General features: G+C 45.4%; 1 protein-coding gene, 1 long non-coding RNA gene and 2 other non-coding genes across 4 annotated transcripts; 2 read left to right on the forward strand and 2 right to left on the reverse strand.

The window, feature by feature from the left end:
* Positions 1 to 2,158: 2,158 nt before the first annotated feature.
* Positions 2,159 to 2,322, reverse strand: LOC128341402 (U1 spliceosomal RNA). The gene has a single exon (XR_008314405.1). It is a non-coding gene; the product is annotated as a U1 spliceosomal RNA (small nuclear RNA).
* A 2,194-nt stretch (positions 2,323 to 4,516) lies between these two features.
* On the forward strand, positions 4,517 to 12,977 carry LOC128340715 (zinc finger protein 410-like). Its single transcript, XM_053286223.1, has 6 exons — positions 4,517 to 4,562; positions 6,343 to 6,432; positions 6,842 to 6,967; positions 8,204 to 8,341; positions 9,471 to 9,603; positions 12,291 to 12,977. The coding sequence occupies exons 1-5, from the start codon at positions 4,547 to 4,549 to the stop codon at positions 9,593 to 9,595; spliced, it is 495 nt and encodes a 164-aa protein (XP_053142198.1). The 5' UTR covers positions 4,517 to 4,546; the 3' UTR covers positions 9,596 to 9,603; positions 12,291 to 12,977.
* Positions 8,160 to 16,068, reverse strand: LOC128340716 (uncharacterized). The gene is made up of 2 exons (XR_008313915.1): positions 13,488 to 16,068; positions 8,160 to 8,827 (listed from the first exon to the last, which is right to left on the reverse strand). It is a non-coding gene; the product is annotated as an uncharacterized LOC128340716 (long non-coding RNA).
* Positions 16,069 to 16,333: 265 nt separating this feature from the next.
* LOC128341404 (U1 spliceosomal RNA) lies at positions 16,334 to 16,497 on the forward strand. Its single transcript, XR_008314407.1, has one exon. It is a non-coding gene; the product is annotated as a U1 spliceosomal RNA (small nuclear RNA).
* The last annotated feature ends 5,760 nt before the right edge of the window (positions 16,498 to 22,257 follow it).

The following is a 22,257-nucleotide window of genomic DNA, read 5'->3' on the forward strand; positions in this document are numbered from 1 at the left end:
CTATAGATCCAGAGGATTGTCCTCCCTCCCAATACAAGGGGGGTGGAAACCATTCTCCTGTTCCTCAACCCCTCCCTACAAATCCTAGAACTAGTAGTGACAGAGAGGAAGGGGAATGGTCAGATGATCAAGAACCTGATTGCATTGCTGTATCTCAAATACTATTCATTTCTGAGGAGTTCAGCATGTTTCTATCCAAAATTATCTCAGCCCTAGGTCTGGAGACAGCTGTACTTGTTGAATCTGAACTTGCTTCCAAGGGTTCTTCTGTATTGCATAAATCCAAACCATAACAATCCAAAATTCCTCTTCCTGAAGATTTCATGAATACTCTGATACAGGAATGGCAAATACCCTCAGCTAGTAAACGTACCAGTAATTTGGCCAGTAAGTTATACATGTTACCTACTGACATAATGGAATTGATCCTCCTACAGATGCCCCAGTAGTAGCAGATACCACTCTAGATATTCTTAGGTTCTCTGCTAGAGCCATGTCCTCCAATGTCATTACTTGATGCAATATTTGGCTGAAATATTGGCACATTGACGCCACCTCCAAGGCCAAACTTGCCATTGTTCCCTTTAATGGCTTCAAGCCCAACAGGGAAGAGGCACTTAATGACACTTTAGTAAAAACTAAAGATAAGTGCAAAACTCTTACCTCTGCCCCTCACAGGGATGATAGGAGACAAACTCACACATTTTCCAGCCATTTTGTTCCTACAGGCCCTCCTTTTGCCCAAGAGACACAGAAGAGACAATATAATTATTCCAAACAAGTCTGTCAAAACCAGCCCCATTCCTCCTTCACAACAGTCTATGGCTCCCAGAAACAACCCTGACTCCTGTCCTGGCTCTTTCTTGATGGGGGGTGGGGGGTGGGCCTTTTTCATGCTTGGGAACAGTCCATCTCAGACAAATGGGGTTTGCAAGGCATCCATCTGGGATACATGATAGAACTAGGGCACAACCTCACCACAGATTCCTCCCAATGCCACCTCCAACTGATAGGAGCAATAGAACCAGCCCCTCCAACTCAACAAAACACAGCTGTTTATACTATTCATAGTTCCCAAGAAAGATGGATCCCCAAGGACTGTGTTGGATTTAAAGTACCTAAACAAGTTTGTGACACAAAGGTGGTTCTATATGGAGGCACAGAAGTTGCAGAAGCTCTATAGCATCTAGATCTCCTAGCCTCCATAACTTCAGGGAGGCCTATTGATATTCACCCATTTTAACCCACCAGTGAACAGAACCATCTTTGGACTACAAAATCTGAACTTCCATATGGTGTCCCTCAGGGCTCTGTATTGTCTACAATATTGTTTTTAACATCTAGATGAAACCACTGGGAGAGATCAGCAGGAGACTTGGTGAGTGCTAGCAGTATGCTGAGGTTCTTATTTCAGCAGGGAGCGTGTTTCAAAGCATTGGGGCAGCAACGAAGAAGGCCCATCCTCAAGCAGCCACCATACGAGCCAATGGCAACTCCAGATGGATCTCTCCTGATTATCTCAATAGGCGGTGGGATTCATGACGAAGATGTTCTCTAGGATACTATGGTCGATAGTATCGAAAGCTGGCGAGAGGTCCAAAAGGACCGACAGAGTAACATTTCCTCTGTCAATTTCCAGTTGAAGATTATCCATCAGGCCAACCCAGGCAGTCTCCACCCCATAGCCCACCCGAAAGCCAGTCTGAAAAGGGTCTAGATAAATAGTTTCCTCCAAAACCATTTGGAGCTGGGAAGCCATGACCCTCTCAGTTACCTTGCCCAACCACAGAAGTTTGGAGACAGGCCTGTAGTTACCCAACTCTGAGGGATCCAAGGCAGGCTTCTTTAGAAGTGGTCATACCTTCATGAATTCCCTTCTTTCCCTACACCTACACAGGGTGGTGAGTGTGTGAATTAGAAGGCTCTCTGTGTTTGCATGTTTTCTGTGCCCGCATCCCGTTCCTGTAAAAGAGTGAAGGTTGCGATCCAATACACACCTGTCTGAAAGTAAAACTCATGGAAATAAAAGGAATACATAAATATTCCTGGCCCCAAAAGACTAATAGAAAAGGAACACCAAAAAGATGAGCAAAAATCTCTCCCCGCCAATAGCAACCGAAAAGAGAAAGCACTTGTTCTATCTTTAGATACACAATGCCAGGGGAAAGCGCGAACGCAGTCCCCCACTACCACAAATTATGCAGTCGAGTTTCCCGCATTTGGGGAAATCGCAGGGGTCAGCACACCCGCAGTGCAATGGATGAGCCTCACCCTGGGAAAACCTCCTTCGTGATCAAGGTGTCTCCCCTGCCAGGTAAGTATGCTTTGCTGCCCTCGCCACGCCATACCCCACTCCCATACGCTACACTTCAGGACACGGCGGCTGCCAGTCCAACACTTTAAGGCGCCCACCACGCCTAGAGCCAGCTGAGCACGCTTTGCAAAACACACGGCGAAGACCACGGGTGCCTCGGCCGCCCTGGCCAAGCCCTCGGCGCCCTCGGGTTCCCGCTCCCCCACAATGCCCGGCGGGGCCTCATCTCCATATGCGACCCGGCCTGGCCCCTCCTTGCCCGGTTCCCGCCCGCTTTTCCCTTTCCCAAGCGCGCGCTGCTGCGAGAGCCGGAGATCCAATCGCTGCCTGGGAGGAGTTCCTCGCGTCGCACGCCGGCTTCTGTTCGCCGCAGGCACTGCACGGGCTCCTAGCAGGGACGCAGAGATGCTGCCTGCTGCAACGCGTCCCTGGTGCGTCCCGTGGGCTGCCGAGCAAGGCGCGAGAGAGACGACCCCGTGAGACTGACAGGCAGGCAGAGACGGATGGTGCTCCTTTCCGAAAGTCAACTTTTAATTTAACGTGTTCCCATGTGGAGGACTGTAGCCAATTATAGGGTTTGGGTGTGGTCGGACCTTGATGTCATCTATCCCAGCAACCAGGCCCAGACTCTGTTAACCCTTTGCACACTACAGAGGGGTCATCCTGGAAGAATTTATGCTGACTGATGAGGCATGGACGTTCCAGAAGATGGGATCATCCCATGACTGCATGTTGAGAACAGACCTATGTGACGAAAATGGACTGAAATCAAAGAGATGACAACCGGTGAGCCTATTTGGACCACATATTCAAGTATCTGCCTGACTGATAGCCAACGCCCATCTCTAGTAATGGTTCAATGAACTTTGCCAATTCCTTCCATTTTTCCTCCTCCTATCCAGCAGATTTCTTGCCAGCTAGCATGCTTGTTTATACTCTCTTCCCTTTCTTCTAAGTAAAAGCTTTAAAGGAACTTGGTTTGTGTTTCTTGCATTTCTCTTCACAATAGCCAACACAAATAAAAGTATACACAAATAAAAACCACAACAGTCACAGTACCTCCAGTGACTGTTGCTGATGTCTGATTCTTTTAGATTGTGAGCTCTTTGGGAACAGGGATCCATCTTATTTATTTATTTATTTCTCTATGTAAATCACCCTGAGTCATTTTTGGAAGGGCGGTATAGAAATGGAATTAATGATAATTAATGATTAATGCTAATAAGGAATCCAAGCAAGGCGGTGTGCCAGACTCCTGGTGTGTATGTGTGTTAGGCATGCTGCCAGAGCATGTGCAGACTGCCCTAGGAGGCCTGGAGCACAACACTATCTTCACATCTCAATACATCTGGACAGTTGTTTTCTCCTGCGCTTTTGTTATCTGGAATGCCACTTCCAGTGCAAGGCTCTGCCCTTGTGATGAGATGGGGGTTGTCCTATGCTTTACTGGGATCTACCCTCAGTAGAGAGATTGTTCTGATCCCAATTTAGGAGCATGCTAAGGCGGTAGGCTGCCACCAGTTGAAGACTGAGCAAAAGCTACTGACCAGGCTTAGACGCGGCTTCAACTGTCTGGCCTCTTATACAGAACGGTCTATATAGAACAACATAGAACTGTCTGGCTTGGAACTTACTGCCACTGTATAGCTGGAGTCCACACAACCCAGTTCTAGACAAAAAATATATTATTCTTAAAACAAACCAACAGTAGTAGATGGCACATGGGGAAGAGTTCTGCAAATAACCGTTTAAACCAGACTGAAGCCACTTCTAAGTATATGAAATGTATTAAGAAATAAAGGTTGCATATAGAATAAGGAACTGGGGGAATGGGAGTACAGAAAGGCACACAAGAATTCCAAAGAAAATACAAAACATTTAACTAACTAGCTAGCACTGAGTTTTAATTTAGTCTAGCAGTAGGCAGGCCCTTGGCTGAGAGAGCATCTTCCAATCTCTACAGCATCTTCCTTGGGACACCAGTAGCAGCTGGTGACATGGTGCCTGCTAACAGGCAACTCATGACTGTACTGGTGACAAATGGTGAGGTTTTTGCCCACTTATTTTATAGTGATTAAGGAGAGTGAAGGCTTTCCCACTCTTCCAGAGACAGACAGCTCTGGGATCCAATGGAAAGAGCCAGCGCATCTCTGATGTAACGCGGGCCTTAGGCCAATCCAGGGCTGAAGTTTTCCTTCCAAACTGGAGGCTCCTCCTACTTAATGGGTCTGAATGTACATGTCTCAAGGTAGGTTTGATTTAAGCTCGTTGCCTATTGTAATAAAGCGTTTAAGACCATAGCTTGATGGCTCTGTCCCTTCAATGACAAAAGCAAGTCCTGTCCATTCAGTAACAAAAGGGAGGAATGTCTTCCATTCAGAGCCCTCGTGGTTAGGGACGTGCACGAACCTGTTCAGAGGCCCTTTTACAGGCCTCCGTACAGGTTCGAACATGGGGCCCGGTTTGAAGTTCGAACGCAGCAGGGGTGCCTCTTTAAGGTTGGGGGAGGGTGCACTTACCCCTCCAGCTGCTTTCCCCCTGCCGGCGCTTGTTACTGTTAAAAAGTCTTCGGGGCGACAGTGTATCTCTTTGCCACCCTGTTGCCCACTTCAGCTGGAAGTAGCCAAAGTACCGGGCATGCGTGCCTCCGTAGCGTGCATGTGCGTGCAGAGCAGACGGGCGCATGCTCATGACGGGCACACACGCGCCCGGTGCTTCCGGCCAAGGAGGGCAACGGGGCAGCAGGGAGGTTCAATTATACATTTTAACAATATTGTAGTTATATATAATGATATGAAGTCATATATTGTATTGGGAAAGCCTTTCCAATAACTGTCTCCAAGCAGATATTTTTTATGGCCATTCGTTGTCTTAGTGTAGGGCTCAGTTGGAGGCATTGAATGGTTTTCTTTCCATACTTGCTTGTGAACCTTTCCACAAGACACACATCTTTGGTGCCATGCAGTTGCATTTAATACCATTCTCTTGGGATTTATTTTATGTTGATTGAAATGCTGAACAAACTTCCTTTTATGCTGTTAAAGGTAGTTTAAAATAAGTCACACCATAAATCTGAATTGACTGCTAGTTGTGTGGGGTTTTTTGGTCAGAGGGAGACTGTGAATAGCAGAGTCTCCCGTGAATGTCATGGAATAGAATTGGGTGACAGTGACAAAGAAGGTGAGGCTATTGTTCAGGAAAAGGACAGATTTGAAGGAGGAAATTGAACTGGCTTAAGTAATCATAGTCATGGAGGGTTTCAGGAAGGGACGAGATTCACAAGTAAGGTTCAAAGGCCTATTTTTGGATCAAAGCTAGATTGTAAAAAACCAAACCTAGATGTGTTAAGACTATTTATGTTATTATTCTTTTATACCTTTAATAACTAGGTGTACAAGTGCTCTTGATTTGAGAAACAGGTGGTGATGGGGAATCCTGCCCCCCGCCCCGACTTCCCTAAATGGCACTCCTGCTAATAAAAGGAGATAGGTGTGTGTGATGTCACAGCCTTTGTGGTAAAATATTCTAATAGAAGCATGCTTAATTAGTTACCTAAGCATAAATAATGGGATTCTATTTAGAGATATACCATGGCGTTAATAGCTGAATATTGCATAGGAGGCAGAAATTTGGAATGCAGAAAATGGTTAAGATATTCAGGAGATCTAAGGTAGTAAGTAGCAAACCATGCTAGTGATCATTACATTAAGTTCTTAAATGTTCAGACTTGAGAAAAGCTATGTTCTAAATCCAAACAAGCTCTACCCTGATCTGGCTCTCCTTCTAGTGAGTCACAGATTCGAAATACTATGATTAATGTGTATACAATCTCCAAGTTTTAACACTAACTTTTGATAGCTGACGAAGAGCCGGTATGAACAAACTTATAAGGGAATGTGTGTGACTAGAATTTAGAAATTGTGTTGTGAAGTCAGTGGGTAGAATGGAAGTGGATCCATGAGGGCATATGCTGTTTAAGTGATCTCTTCAATAAAGTCTGACAGATACCATAATTTGTTGCAACACAGGGGAAAAACCCTTCTTGTGTGAAGCTCAGGGCTGTGGTCGTTCCTTTGCTGAATACTCCAGCCTTCGGAAACACCTAGTTGTCCACTCAGGTAAGGGTGCTCCACTTCTTCAGATGAAACCATATGGCAGATGGTATCCATCTTGGAGAAAGCTGTACATTCTCTAGTTCCCATTGAACAATGATTAATATTGTTCAGGTGTGTGTTTTGTGTGCTTTTTGACTAACTGGCCAGTTTCCCTTCTTAACCTCTGATTAATCTCATAACTCCAAGGTGAGGGCCAAAATTACTTTTTATCCATCTATTTATATCTATACACACACATATATATACACACAGAGAGGCCTGAGAGTTCAAAGTACTCAAACTTCCTGACAGAGTCCTAACTGTGACCTGGTAACCTTTCCTAAACCTTTTAACTTGTTTCTGAAGTTGAGAGAACTAAAGGAAAAAAGGTTTAATTCCTTGCTTTAGTAGTTATTCTTATATCTTGTTTTAGGAGTAAAGCCCCACCAATGCCAAATCTGTGGGAAGACGTTTTCTCAGAGTGGTAGTAGGAATGTGCACATGAAGAAACATCATTCCAGAGCTGGAACAGCTAGCAATAGACAGCACGAACAAACAGGTAGGGAGTCAATATGACTGGAAGGTATGAATGAATAATCCTGAGTAGTGGTGAAGGCGATGGGTCTGTTTCAAGAGGGTTTTACTATAATTGAGCAAAGAGGCACCTTTTAAAATGTGATAATGCTCTTTATTTAGCAGGGGGAGAGCAACTGACCCTATCCATCCCGAGCACAGCATCCCTCCAGTGGCTGTTGCTAGTGTTTCTCAAGTTTCTTTTTCCTTTGAGGATAGGGAGCCTTTCTTTCTATGTACACTGCTTTGGGAACTTTGGTTGAAACGTGGTATATAAATATTCATCATATATATATACACACACACACACACACACACACACACACATATATATATATGAATGAGAGAGAGAGAGAGAGATTGGGCTGGTGGTCAAAATAGAGCCTTTTCTAGGAGGATGTGGGACCTATAATATGCAGACTCCCCAGGTAGTGTTAGGTGAAAACATTTAAATAACAAGAGTTTTTGACCCAATGAGAGTACTGAAATTATCCTGGTTTTCTAGTGGCTCTGTGTCTTTGCCTGTTAGGGGTGTGTGTGTATCCTTTAAGGTCAACCATCATCATCATCATCATCATTATTTAGATTTAAGAACATAAGAACAGCCTTGCTGGATCAGGCCCAAGGCCCATCTAGTCCAGCATCCTGTTTCGCACAGTGGCCCACCAGATGCCGCCGGAAGCCACAGACAGGAGTTGAGGGCGTGCCCTCTCTCCTGCCATTACTCCCCTGCAACTATACTGCCCTTCCAAAAATGGCTCAGGGCGGTTTACACAGAGAAATATAAATAAATAAGATGGCTCCCTGTCCCCAAAGGGCTCACAATCTAAACAGAAACATAAGATAGACACCAGCAACAGTCACTGGAGGTACTGTGTTGGGGGTGGACAGGGCCAGTTACTCTCCCCCTGCTAAATAAAGAGAATCACCATCTTAAAAGTTGCCTCTTTGCCAAGTTAGCAGGGGTTAGCAGGACTGAACCATCCTGTTCAGTCACTCCCCTCATAAAATTAAGCCTGTTTGATCTATCGACAGGTCAGTTTCCTCCGTGTTATACTAAAAGTACAGGCTTCAGAAAGAATCTGTACAGTTTAATAGGCAAATACCTACGTTGCTCAGATCTGTATAGTATGGAAAACTGCCTTTCTGTTATGGTTGACAATAAAAATGTTGTGTAGCTGCTCAACTCATAGCATTTATTTATTTGTTTATTTGGCAACAGAATCGCTTATGGGTAGTAGTCTGTTGGAAGAATCTGAAGTGCACAGCAAGAATCTGGTGTCCATGAGCTCACCACCTAGCCTAGGTGTGGAATCCTTGCACTTGCCAGATACAGAATCAATTATTGGTGTAAAAGAGGGTAAGATAATGTTTTCTGTCCAATAGAAATGAAATCTCGTGTGTGTAGTATGAGGATATCTTTCCTTTAGCTTAGGTCTGAAATGGGAAGAGTTCCTTGAATGCAGTACAGTATAAATTAGAAATAGATGGATGCAGTAAGACACATAGATGGCTTATTTTTCTAATTCCCTTGATTGATGATACCACTGTCTGAATAATTTCTGAGCAGTGTGATACAAGAATGTTTACTTTTTGCCCATTTCAATGCATATCTTTTCAGAAGACTTACTGAGGTTGAAAGATAAAGTCCTGGAGGAGCAAAAATGTCTTTCAGTCTTTTATGTAGCTCCTGTCTCCTCAGACCAGATTCACTTTATCTTCCTCTGGAAGGTTGTCTGCCACATGTTTGGTAATAGTGTTTCTGTCCTTAGCACTGCTTCATATTATGGTCTGCAGGATTGGAATGTTGAGGCTGTGGCTTCTACAATCCATTCGTTGCTTGGACCTGGAATATAAGAGCTAGCTGGAGGTCGGATCTAGGGCAGCTGTGCATGAGTGTACATCATAAATGGTCAAAAATACATTACATTGCAAATTATAATCATTATACATTATTGACTCTGACATAAAATGAGATAAGTGGACTGGTCTTGACCACCGGCTGCTCACTGATCTATTAAAATGAAATATGCAGACAGCGTCATGGCATAGAGTCTAGTCCTACCACTCTTTGTTAACTTTCTCAAGCTTGGACCACATGAGGGATAGGCCAGAACAGCTGCCTCCTGAGTACCTAGCATATACATTTCACCTTTAGAGGGAAGAGAAAAAGGAATAGGTAAGATGCGGAGGTTGGTTGTTTTGCCTTAGCCTTTTACCAAAAGGTAAAGTTTGCTTTCACGTTATATTGACTATGCTCACATTGGCCCTCTAATTGGCAACCACTCAGCATTGAATTATTAATATGGCTTTCTGATCATGTAGATGTTAATATTTTAGGGCTTTTCCTGAGCTCTGATTTTGTTGGTCTTCCTTATTTGATCTAAATCATCCATGCAAAATACATTGTAGCTTTTTTCCTGAAGATCTTTAGATAAACCACAGTGAATATGTTTTGCAAAATATAACTTATTCTGTATGATTTGCAGAGGTTCTTGTTGAAGCAACAACAAACACGCTCCATGGTGCACCTGATGTGGTTTTGCCGTCTCATCATCTGATGCCCATGTCAACATCAAGGCACACCTATGGGGTGTCAGCTTTGCTACAGTAAATCCACAGGTCAGTCAGGAAGGCTTCTTTTCCTCCTTGAACAGTGTGACTCTAGTTGCCTCAATTTCAAGAAAACTTCCATTTCTGCTGAAGGCAAGAACTAGAACTCTTTTAAAAAGTTGTCCATTCATGTGATGTGGTTTCACTGAAGAATTTGATGGCTGTCTAGATTGTAGGTTACTAGAATCTATCTGTCCTTAAGATATTTCCTTTACATTTAGCAATTTTGAGGATCACAATAGTATAAAACAAAAGTTTTTTGAACTTTTAATTAAAGAAATTCACCCACATATCACTCCAGCAACCTGATTTCAGAGCTATACGAGTAGTTTCTGGTTTGATCTGATACAGGCACATTGGCATTGCAGTCAAGCCAGTTATCTCTTAAAGCTTATTACAGACTTAGCCACATGGTTTTGTGTCGGCATCAATGTGTCTGGTGTTGATAGTCAAGTTTTTCTGTTCCTCATGTATACCCAACTGTTCGCTGCACAGTGATTGTGGCACCACAAGGATGTGTTGTCCTCTGTCCAGGATGCTATTCACACAGTGCTAATGGAATGATTTCTGTTACAACATTGCACAGGCCAGGTACTTCCTCTTGAGGGACGTGTTGGTGGCACTGTAGCTCATTAGCATCAGAATCTTCAGGACAAGTTGGATCCTATAAGGCTCTTCTGCTTATGGAAGAGTAGAGGACACCTTGCATTAGAGTGTTGCTTGAGAACAGTGAAACTCAACTCAGCTATGTTTTGCTTGCACAAGAGTTTGAGCAACTTCTTTCATGTGCATAAGAATGATTATAGAACCTTCCTATTAAGCCACTCTGTAGAGCATGATTGTGGAATGGTGCTAGTGACTCTCTTCCTTCTACTCATGATTGTTTGGATGCAGTCTTTCAGGTCAGACTCTACTTTCCCTAATTTCCCCCTACTGCCATTCACATGCTGCTGCTTTTGCTCCAAATCAAAGACCTGATGTTGTTCAAAGGATTGCCTTAAATTGTAGGTTGGTTCACACATCATGTTTCCAAATCCTCCGAAACTGTAGTTCAGCAAATTGGGACTGAGCTTTGTGTTTGTGCACTCAAATTTCGTTTGAACCAGTTCCAGTCCTAGTTTGGAGGCAAGTATACTATATACTATAGTTTGTTAGTTCAACTGTAATGGCAAACTATGGTTTGCCTGAATCAAATAACTTTTTCACTGAGTGTGTGGTGGGGTAGGAAGAAGTGTGTGGCTCACATACTGACTAACATTGTTTGGGCATGTGGTGAAATGTGGGTAGTGGAAAAAATTTCCTTTCCTGACTCAGGCCAGGTTAATGGATAATCTCCCTGACCGGTCTAACCCAGTTCTGCAGCACAAGGGAGACTTTAGTGCTGCGTTATCCCTTCCCTGTGCTCTGAGAAGCAGACAGGCTTCTATAACAAGTCTTTCCCAAAGTGGGGTTTGGGGTGACTAGCCATCGCCGTTTCATTTTGCTTCTCCTTGCCAGTAGGCAAGAATAAAAACCAATTGTTCTCCCAGGCATCTGCCTGCACATGGAGTTAATTCTTAATTGTTAATTTGGCCAAGCTATCTTTGAGACGTGTTCTGCACCAGAGAAATCCCCCTTATCTCCCCCACTGGGTTAATAACCAACCTGCTGAAGCTTGTAAAAAGAACAGAGGGGGGGAAATTATTCAATTACTACAGACTGGTTCTGTCTGAGGCTTTTAGCTTTCTAGATACACTTAAAAATAGTTGGTTACAAGAATACTTCAAAAGCACCCCGAATGATGCTGGGATGGCATACTTTAAAATCTTATTTGCAAAGAAGAGATATTTAGGAAAATGCAAAGCACACACACAAAAGCAAAATAAATTCCTGATGCACTGTCTAACTAAACAAACTGTTTCCCATGTTGGATTCCCGAAGCCAACAAAGTCATGGCTTCCCCTTTCCTTGAATCACCAAACTCCTGACGAGAATCAAGCCTTCTGCAGATCTCTCACCCTTAGAAATTATGCTGCAGCTCTGCCATGAGGTATCCTAGTCTGCACTCTCTGCACAGACTTCCTTTCTTGTTTCCAGAATTCTCCCCTGCCGCTCTCATGTCCCACCCACCTGTTGGACTGATTGGTAAAACCCTGGAGGTCAGCAGCCTGTCAGTCAAGACAGGGGTTCACTTCCTGTTACCACTTTAGAGGGAGGGGAGACTATTCACTACAGGGCAAAATAATGTTTCTCTGATGCCCTCAGTAATATGTTCTTGAGGGTTGGAAAAGCCTTGAGTACACATATTTGAGGGGCATTGGCAGTAGCAGAGGCAGACAAAATGCTTTCCCCATACCATGTGAAATGTTTTTCCATATGCACTAGTCAATTAGTGAGCCTTGAGACTCACAGCTTCCAGCTATGGTTTGGAGGACTGGAAATATTACATTTGAACCCTTTCTATTACTTGCTGTTTTGCATGATACTTTAATTCTGAATATCTATGGCTATTAGGACTTTTTAACTTAGAAGATAACACCTTGTCATAACAAATGTTATTTGCCATATGCCTATGCCAATAATTTGTGTTATGCTGATGGCCTGGAAGAAAAATTTAAGGCGAGAAAGAGGATAAATGTTGTTTCTTGAATTGTTCTATTCATTCCTTTTTTCCATATAAGTAAATGGTTTTAATAATGAATGTGTTGACTTCACAGATACAGAAGGAAGAACAAAACTATGACGTATTGAACACATGTGAAGGCTTGTGTGGTGTGCTCAAGAAGCCATGTGGTACCTGAATTCCCAGAGTTCATGCTGTGCCTGTAGCATACCTTTCATGACATGCTGGACTGGAGGCCTGGAATATGGTTCTGCTTCAGTCACTGGAAACTTTGTTTCCTGAAGAAGAGAGCTGCAACTAATGTTTGAACAATGTGGTGTTCCTGTTGAACCTCCAAAGGCCAGGAGACAACTCATGTAACTAGTCCAGAGAGCCTCCCGCCCCCATCCCTTCTGAAGCTGGTCATAAGCTCGGCATTATATTGGCTTGTTCTCCTTGGAGAAGTAGCTTTTTAGATTGTAGTGAATTCTGCCACAAGGTACTGCACTCTTGTTCTTGCTTCTGAGTTGAGGGGTGGTTCTGTGGTTTCTTTTGGAGCTAGAGCTTCCACATCCCCTTGCTTTGTGCAGATACATTCACTAATGCTGCTTTTGCTCGAAATTAAAGACCTGATGATCTTCAGTGGATTGCCTAAGACACCCTGTTACTTGCTTCTCATCGCAATATTTTAATTTCTAATTATTAAGGTTTTTAGGACTTTTAATTTAAAAGAAAATCAGAGGTAGAAACTATTCAGTGGTGTTCGATTGTAAATAAACCATGTATTTCAACATCTGAAGAAGTTGTGAGTGTATTTGTTTGTATGTGAGTAATGTTTGTATTTATAGATTCACAACTTGCCCTATTCATAGAGGCTTGGGGTGGGTAAACTACCTTAGAAATCACCAGGAAATAGCATTGTGCATTCTGTATAACATTGTATAGAATTTTGTACAATTTTGCAATACTGCATTCATACCTAGACATGTTAAAACGTAAATTAAGGTGCAGAGGTAATATTCTCCTTGGCCAGTAAACTCTTGTCTAAACAAAAGATTTAGAATACTTCTAGAACAAGCGGATATTTTCAAGAGGAAGAGCTCTCCAGAGCTAGAGCTAAGGTAACTACCAGCCCTTGCTGTTGCAATAGATTGCATTAAGGGTATCTCGGTTGATGCCTGAGGCCATAGCAGACCAATAATTATTTCACATTGAAATTAAACTTTGTAGGTCAGACTTCCGCTTGAATTACATTCAGAAATACCTACACAAGGAAAACAGCCACTTACAACAACAACAATCTGTATCTTACCATGAAATGAAATCCACTGTGATACTTAGAGCCATTTTGGTAGTTTCATCTTCCAAGCAAAGTACAAATCCCTAGTGGTAATGGTGGTAAGCACACTAATATTAGTTAGACTTTGACTTAGTGGGGAAAATACAGTTGCAAATTTGTCTTTAAGCCCTTGTCAAGGCCTTCTTGAAGAGCTCTTTTATATCACAGACTTACTGGAGTCTTAGAGTGTCTGGCCCACTGCAAGAATGCTCTCCATGTCGCCTGGTAAATTTGATTAGTGAAAGGCTTGAGTGACGCTAGTAGTGTGTTGAGAACTTTTGTGGAGTAGCCACTAGTGGAAATGCATAAAGAGGAGGAGAGGCCGTCAGGGCATTGATTGCTTCTGCTTTTTCCCAAGGGAATCTGGAGAAAATTGGTGAAGTTTCATAGTTCAGTGGTGATGCAAATAAGTTGGCTTCCAGAATTCTCAATCAGTTGGTAATGTTTTGAAAGACTTGGAGGGGATGGGGGTTGAGACTCGATTCAGTGGGGTGTAGCTCTTGGCAACTGAGTCAGTGCCTTGGAGTTCCATATGCTGCTATCGTGGTGGACTAATGAGGCTGGATGTGTTTCCACTAGGGATGTGCACAAATCAATTTTTTTGATTCAATTTGTGCCCAAAACAACCCTTGATTTGTTTTGTGTCCAAATCTACCCCCCAAATCACCCCAGATTCGATTTGTATTTGCTTTGATACGATTTGGCCCAATTAACAAGGTCCCAGGGGCACCAAATTTGGATGGTGGGTATGTCCTCATGGGTGCCACCTACAACCCAAACTTCAAGGCCGTGGGACACTGGGTTGATTTTTAATGGATTTTTTTTTAGTTTTGCTGATTTTGAACATTTCCGCCATAGGAAATAATAGGGAATTGAAGTCGTCATACCCTAACACTAACATGGATCCTCAGCTTTCATTTAAAAAAACAACAGCAACTAAGCTCTGGCCCTTGTAGAAGTGGAGTTATGGAGCAAAATGTGCGGTCATTATTTTTCAAGTGTCTGAATTCTTTGGTGTATAACTTTTCCTCATAATGAATCCCTTTGAGGATTCATTATATGCCTTGGTTTCTTTTCATTTTGACTATCATTGGACAGTGCCAACTGTCAACTGCCATGTGTCAACTACACCCCCTCCACACACACACAAAGGTTTATTTTTTAGGTATTTTTGAAGTGCTTAGATTCTTTGATGTTTTCATTCCACACCTTCATTTTGACCCCACTGCTTTGAAGCTGGGGGTGGGGAATTAGTGGCATTCCATGTTCCAACGACCCCCCAACCCACAAAGTACTCAGTTTAGACTCTTTGGTGTGTAATGAATCCTCATAGGGATTCATTATGAGGAAATATTAGATGCCAAAGAGCCTAAACACTTGAAAAGAAATATTAGAACATAAACTGAGTAGTAACACACTACCTTGTGGGTGGGAGGGGGGTTTGGTTTGCACATGGCAGTTGGCACTGTCCAAAAGACAGTCAAAATAAATAGAAGAAATGAAAGTGTGTAATCAATCCTCATAGGGATTCATTTAGGGAAAGTGATTATACACCAAAGAATCCAAACACTTGAAAAATAGTGACCACACATTTTGCTCCATAACCACTTCTACAAGGACTAGAGCTTAACTTTTCAAAAAAATGAACGCAGGGAATCTGGGGGAATTAATAGGAGGGATCTGAATCTTGATTCGAATCAGGCACGATTTGATTTGTCCACAGATCTAGCCTACAGGCCACAGGGGTGATTTGTTTTGTCTCCAAATTACCCGAATCAGCTAGATTCGGGTAGTAATTGGTTTGTACACAAATCAATTTGCACATCCCTAGTTTCCACCCAGATGAGTAACAAGGAGAGACTTCCACCAGGTACCTCTCTGCCAGTTATGATTGCAACGTTCTGTGTCTAGATCTCTACACAATATTTCTTGGTACGACAGCAATATTAGTGTGCGGGGGCTTTCTCCCTCCCTCTCTCACCCCCCCCCCACGCCGCTCTCTGTTATGTTGTTCCTGCTCCCTCCTCCTAGTCGCACGAAGTCCCCGCTCCCTCTCACAAAAGGTCGTAGACCGGCCCATTTCGTGGCGATCCTGGCTGGGATTACATCATCTCTGCATTGGTCAATGCATTATTTAAAATGCATCAAAATAATATTGAAAACGCTTTTCTGGAAAAGGTAGCATGTTATGCTCAAAAAGAAAAAAAGAAAAACTGGGCCCCGAAAGAAAAGCACGACACGAAAGGCACTTCGAAGGGAGTCGCGTTCGCTTAATCGTCTGTACTTTGCAAGGACGTTTGTGCGGGCGATCCGAATGCGTCGGAAAGGAGCACCATCCGTCTCTGCCTGCCTGTCAGTCTCACGGGGTCGTCTCTCTCGCGCCTTGCTCGGCAGCCCACGGGACGCGTTGCAGCAGGCAGCATCTCTGCGTCCGTGCTAGGAGCTCGTGCAGTGCCTGCGGCGAACAGAAGCCGGCGTGCGACGCGAGGAACTCCTCCCAGGCAGCGATTGGATCTCCGGCTCTCGCAGCAGCGCGCGCTTGGGAAAGGGAAAAGCGGGCGGGAACCGGGCAAGGAGGGGCCAGGCCGGGTCACATATGGAGATGACGCACCGCCGGGCATTGTGGGGGAGCGGGAACCCGAGGGCGCCGAGGGCTTGACAGGGCGGCCGAGGCACCCGTGGTCTTCGCCGTGTGTTTTGCAAAGCGTGCTCAGCTGGCTCTAGGCGTGGTGGGCGCCTTAAAGTGTTGGCCTGGCAGCCGCCGTGTCCTGAAGTGTAGCGTGAGGGTGTGGGGTATGGCGTGGCGAGGGCAGCAAAGCATACTTACCTGGCAGGGGAGACACCTTGATCACGAAGGAGGTTTTCCCAGGGTGAGGCTCATCCATTGCACTGCGGGTGTGCTGACCCCTGCGATTTCCCCAAATGCGGGAAACTCGACTGCATAATTTGTGGTAGTGGGGGACTGCGTTCGCGCTTTCCCCTGGCATTGTGTAGCTAAAGACAGAACAAGCGCTTCTTCTACTGTTTCCGCTGCTCACCTTTTTCACTTCTTTGTGTCATTTTATTTTTGGTATGAGGAGTTTTTATGTATTCTTTTGATTTCCATGAGTCTTATTTTCAAACAGGTGTGTATTGGATCGCAACCTTCACTCTTTTATGGGGACGGCGTGCAGGCACAGAAAACATGCAAACACACACAGCCTTCTAATTCTCACACACACACTCATCACCCTGCGTAGGTGTAGGGAAAGAAGGGAATTCATGAAGGTATGAGAGAGATTCACCCCCCCCCCCCACCTGGGAAGCCTGAGTATGGGTGGGGACTAATTTTATTTATCTGTCTATCAGTATAGATTTTTATACTGCCCAAAAACTTGCGTCTCTGGGCGGTTTACAACAAAAGCAGAAAAGTTAAAACATTCATTAAAACAGATATTCCCACCTGGGAAGCCTGAGTGTGGGTGGGGACTAATTTTATTTAGTCTATAAGAATAACATCTCCCTTACTAGGATCCCTATTGAGGCGCTGGACCATATTGAATATGTGTACCTAAGTTTCGGGATCAGGAATAGATTGGTACTTTTGTTGGTACTAGTGGGCCCGGGCACAGAGCATCTGTGCCTCTAGTGCGGCCGGGCCCACCGCCGCCTGCGCTGCGGCCGGGCCCGCCGCCTTACCTCTGCGGCCGCCGGGCCCGCCGCCTTACCTCCTCGGCCGCCGGGCCCGCCGCCTTACCTCCTCGGCCGCCGGGCCCGAGGGTGCCGCCGCCGCGGCCGCCGGGCCCGAGGGTGCCGCGGCCGCCGGGCCCGAGGGTGCCGCGGCCGCCGGGCCCGAGGGTGCCGCGGCCGCCGGGCCCGAGGGTGCCGCGGCCGCCGGGCCCGAGGGTGCCGCGGCCGCCGGGCCCGAGGGTGCCGCCGCCGCGGCCGCCGGGCCCGAGGGTGCCGCCGCCGCCGCCGCCGCCGGGCCCGAGGGTGCCGCCGCCGGGCCCATCGCTGTGGCCGGGCCCAGGAGTGCCGCTGCCGCCGGGCCCAGCCATGCCCGCCGCCTCGGCTCCGCGGCCGGGCCCGCCTGGCTCCCTGGCCATGGCCGCCGCCGCCGTTCTCCTGGGTGTGCCAGGACCAATCAGGCGCCCCAGCAGCCCAGCCAATCAGCTGGGCTGCCGGGACACATTTCTCCTGGGCACACCCAGGAGAAATATATAGATAGATACTGATTGTCCCACTGCTCAACAGAGTCCCTAACTGAGCTGATGGACTTGGTCTCTGGTTTGGTGTTGGAGTCCCCCAGGCTTGTGGTGCTGGGAGACTTCAATATTCATTTCAGGCTATCCCAAGTGGTCTCAGGACCAATGCACATTGCTGGTCACATGCTTGATTTGATCTTTCACTATGATCAGAGTGGTACTCCATGCGTAGATTCCCCATTGTCATGGACAGACCACCATCTGGTTAAGGTTGGACTCACAATAACTTCCCACCTTCGCAAGGCTGAAGGGCCTATAAGGATGGTCTGCCTGAGAAGGTTATTGGATCCAAAAGGATTCCAAGAAGCCTTGGAGGGATTTAGTGTTGGCTCTGCGCGCAATCCTGTTGGTGTTTGCTGTTCCAGTTCTCTGGTGGAGAACTGGAACAGCAAACTCCCCGGGGCAGTAGACACAATTGCTCCTGAGCATCCTCTCTGACCCGCTGCAAAATTGGTCCCTTGGTATATGGAAGAATTACAGGGGCTGCAGCGGCAAGGTAGATGACGGGAGCGCAAGTGGAGATAGACTTGACTCGAATCTGACAGACTGCAACATAGAATACATTTGAAGATCTATGCTCAGGCAATACATGTGGCAAATAAGAGATTATTTTCTACCCGTATTGCACCCACAAGTTCACATCTGGCGGAGTTGTTCAGGGTTGTGAAAGGGCTAGTACGTGTCGCTCCTCCTTTGAATCAGAATCTGGAACCATTGATTAGCCACTGTGACACGTTTAATGAATTTTTTGTGGGGGAAATCTCTCATATTCTGGCTGACTTAGACTCAGTCTCCACAATTTCTTCAGTGTCTGATGTGGAGGTGTCCAGCAATTCCTCTTGTGTAGTTAGGTGGAATCAATTCTGGTTTGTGACTCCTGAGGATGTGGATGAACTGCTTGGAGCAGTGTGGCCTACTACCTGTTCTCTTGACCCTTGCCTGAGATGGCTTCAGGGGCGTAACTACTATTAGGCAAGGGGAGGCCGCTGCCTGGGGGCCCCCACGCCTCGAGGGCCCCCACAGAGGCACGTCACATGTGTGTGTGTGTGTGTGTGTATCAGCGAGGGGCCCATTTTAAAATGTTGTCTCTGGGCCCACTCCAGCCTTGTTATGCCCCTGCATGGCTTATAATATCTAGCAGGGGGGTTGTTGTAGGAGGCCTGGTAGAGATAATAAAAGCTTCTCTGAGGGAGGGAAGGATGCCTCCTTGTCTCAAGGAGGCAATTATTAGACTGCTTCTGAAGAAGCCTGCCTTGGATCCCTCAGAGTTGGGTAACTACAGGCACGTCTCCAACCTTCTGTGGTTGGGCAAGGTAACTGAGAGGGTCATGGCTTCCCAGCTCCAGATGGTCTTGGAGGAAACTGATTATCTAGACCCATTTCAGACTGGCTTTCGGGTGGGCTGTGGGGTAGAGACTGCCTGGGTCGGCCTGATGGATAATCTCCAACTGGAAATTGACAGAGGAAATGTTACTCTGTTGGTCCTTTTGGACCTCTCGCCAGCTTTCGATACTATCAACCATAGTATCCTTCTGGAGCATCTGAGGATGTTGGGAGTGGGGAGGGCACTGTTTTGCAGTGGTTTCACTCCTACCTTTCGGGCAGGTTCCAGATGGTGTCCCTTGGAGAATGTAGTTCTACAAAATCTGAACTTCCATATGGTGTCCCTCAGGGCTCTGTATTGTCTACAGTATTGTTTAACATCTAGATGAAACCACTGGGAGAGATCAGCAGGAGACTTGGTGAGTGCTAGCAGTATGCTGATGACACCCAAATTTATTTCTCCATGTCAATCTCATCAGGCAGTGATGGGCTGGATGAGGGATAACAAACTAGTAGTAGTAATAGTACTTTATTACGGCCAATGGCCACTCAATACAACATAAACACACACACCACATGACACGACACTTCAGAAACATCAAAAGAAACTGCAATAAAAACAGTACAGTAAAAATATCATACATAAAATTTTTGTCTAGATATAATCAGTTCACCCTCCTACTATACTATGCCCGCCTCTAACCTCTCAACATGTCTTCTGCAGAGTTTACTTGCAATACAAAGAAACTTGGCTACTCTTGTCGAGATGAAATCATCCAAGTCTGCAAGTAAAAATCCACCTTCTCCTGACCTGAGGTCAATCTACGACCTCTTAAAAGGGGGAAAATTAATTCTGTTCTTAGCTCTTTATAGAAACAACAATTCAACAACACATGTTCGGTGGATTCAACCTCTCCTGCATGGCACGGGCACAATCTATGGGGATAAGGGATTTTCAGAAATCGCCCCTCCAGGACGGCTGAAGGAAGGGCATTGAACCTGGCCGCAGTCATTGCTCTAAGGTGTTCAACGAAGGATAGCTTTATCAAGTATCGAGCCGGGAGCCAATTATCAGCTTGAGCCCCCATAAAAACCCCAGGTCTTATTTTGCTAACATCCTCCTGCTTGGCAATGTCCATTATCCGTTGGTTTATGGCGTTTGAGGCCTTCTCGAGGCCCATCTGTCTTATCACCAAAGATGAAAAACCCAAACTACTTAATCTGTTGTCAATGGCCCGTTTCCATCGGGTCTTAAAAGAATCTTCTAGAACTAACGGGGCAAGCCCATCAGGGCAGAAAAACAACTTGAGCCAAAAACTGAACCTAGCCTTCCAGATTCTAGCTTCAACAGTGGGCCAACCCACTTCCAGTCTAAGGCATGCGTTGGGGACAGACCGAGCAACCCTCAGTATACCCCTGATAAATTTGGTTTGAACAATTTCTATCCTCTGGAAGTTAGTGTAAGCGCCCATCTGCGCACCCACCATAAGAAGAGCCAAAACTTTGGCTTTGAAAAGCTCAAGGACCACCTGTACCGATTGGGCACGTTTTCTAATATGTAAAGATTGAATTGCCGAGGTGACTCTTTGGGCGTTGAGACTTACATAATCCCTGTGGGCAGCAAAGCTCTTATTTGCCTGCAGAACCCATCCTAAGTATTTAAATTGCTCACTTGCTCCAATTTATGGCCATTTAAGGACCAGGCACAGTTTCTAGGTCTATCTGAGAAAACCATAATTTTGGTTTTGTCATAATTTATGGCTAGCTCCTGGGTTGTGCAAAAATCTGCCAATGCCCGTAGTGCTCTTTTAAGACCAATTTGAGTTCTTGGAACTAGTGCAGCATTATCTGCATAAAGTAAAACATTGACATGCCTGCCAGCTAATTTAGGCGGATGGAACTCTGGTTTCTTCATGTGAGTGACTAAGGAGTTAATATAAAAACTAAAAAGCATAGGGGCCAAAATGCACCCTTGCCGAACCCCCCCATCTCGTGCTGATCGGCCTAGTCACCTGTCCTCTGTTGTTAAGCCGGACCCTTAGTGAGGTATCATCATGGAGTTTAAATATCAGGTAAAGCAGTCTCCTGTCTATGGATGTTGCAGCAAGTTTCTCCCATAACCTACCTCTCGGGACCGAATCAAATGCAAACTTTAAGTCCACAAATGCTGTATATAATGCATCAGGGGCCTTCCCCGAATATTTTTCTGCCAGATGTTGTGGCACAACTATCGAGTCGATAATCGACCTTCCCGCCCGAAAGCCATTTTGTTCCTCAGCAAGGATCTGGTTGTTATCAAGCCACTCCATGAAGCGAACAAGCAGATGCCTGGCATATAATTTGCCTATAAAACTTAAAAGGCTGATGGGGCGGAAGTTCCCTGGTTGGTCCCTTTGAGCTTTCTTATATATTGGAACAATAATCGCCAACCCCCAATCTTTGGGGATCTGGGCTGTCTGATCGATGTGAGAAAAGAGGGCTGCCAATATCGGGGCCCACCACTCCAAGTTGTTCCTAATACACTTCACCGAAATGTAATCTGGCCCAGGGGCCTTGCCCACTTTAAATTGATTTACCAGCGAAGCTATATCAGAGCATGAGACCAGCGGCCAGACTGGACAGTCCTCCAGATTTAGCAGCATTACAGGGGAAGGCCATTCATCCGAGCCATACAGTCTGGTGAAATGGTCTTCTCATACAGCTGCTGGAATTTGAGGTTCGACTCTAGATATTCCCCTTCCCAAAAAATTGGAAATCAAATGCCAAAAATAAGAGTGGTTTTTTTGTTGGGTGGCAAAGATCAACTGCTGCCAGTCTGCTCTATCTGCCTCAAGTTTTTTAGCTCTGATAAGTTTTTTATATGCCCTCTTCAGAAGTAATAAATTGGTAGCACGAGTTGGATCAGATGACTCACGGTATCTATTGTATTCATTAACCAAGACCCTTTTCAGCTTCCTACACTCATCATCAAACCAGACTCTCGAAGAGGGAGGACCCCTCCTCTTGTGGGCTCCCTGCTGAACACACAAGGTAGGGCAGAGTAACTTGATTAGTCCTTGGTAGGCATCTATACATTCCCTAGGTTCCTCGCCCGTCAATATTAGGTTCCTCAGGGTAGTAGCAGACTCAGAATTTAAGAAGAGTGACAATCTCTCATGTTGGATTAGGGACCATCT

Source organism: Hemicordylus capensis, chromosome 1 (assembly GCF_027244095.1).
Source record: "Hemicordylus capensis ecotype Gifberg chromosome 1, rHemCap1.1.pri, whole genome shotgun sequence".
NCBI lineage: Eukaryota > Metazoa > Chordata > Lepidosauria > Squamata > Cordylidae > Hemicordylus > Hemicordylus capensis.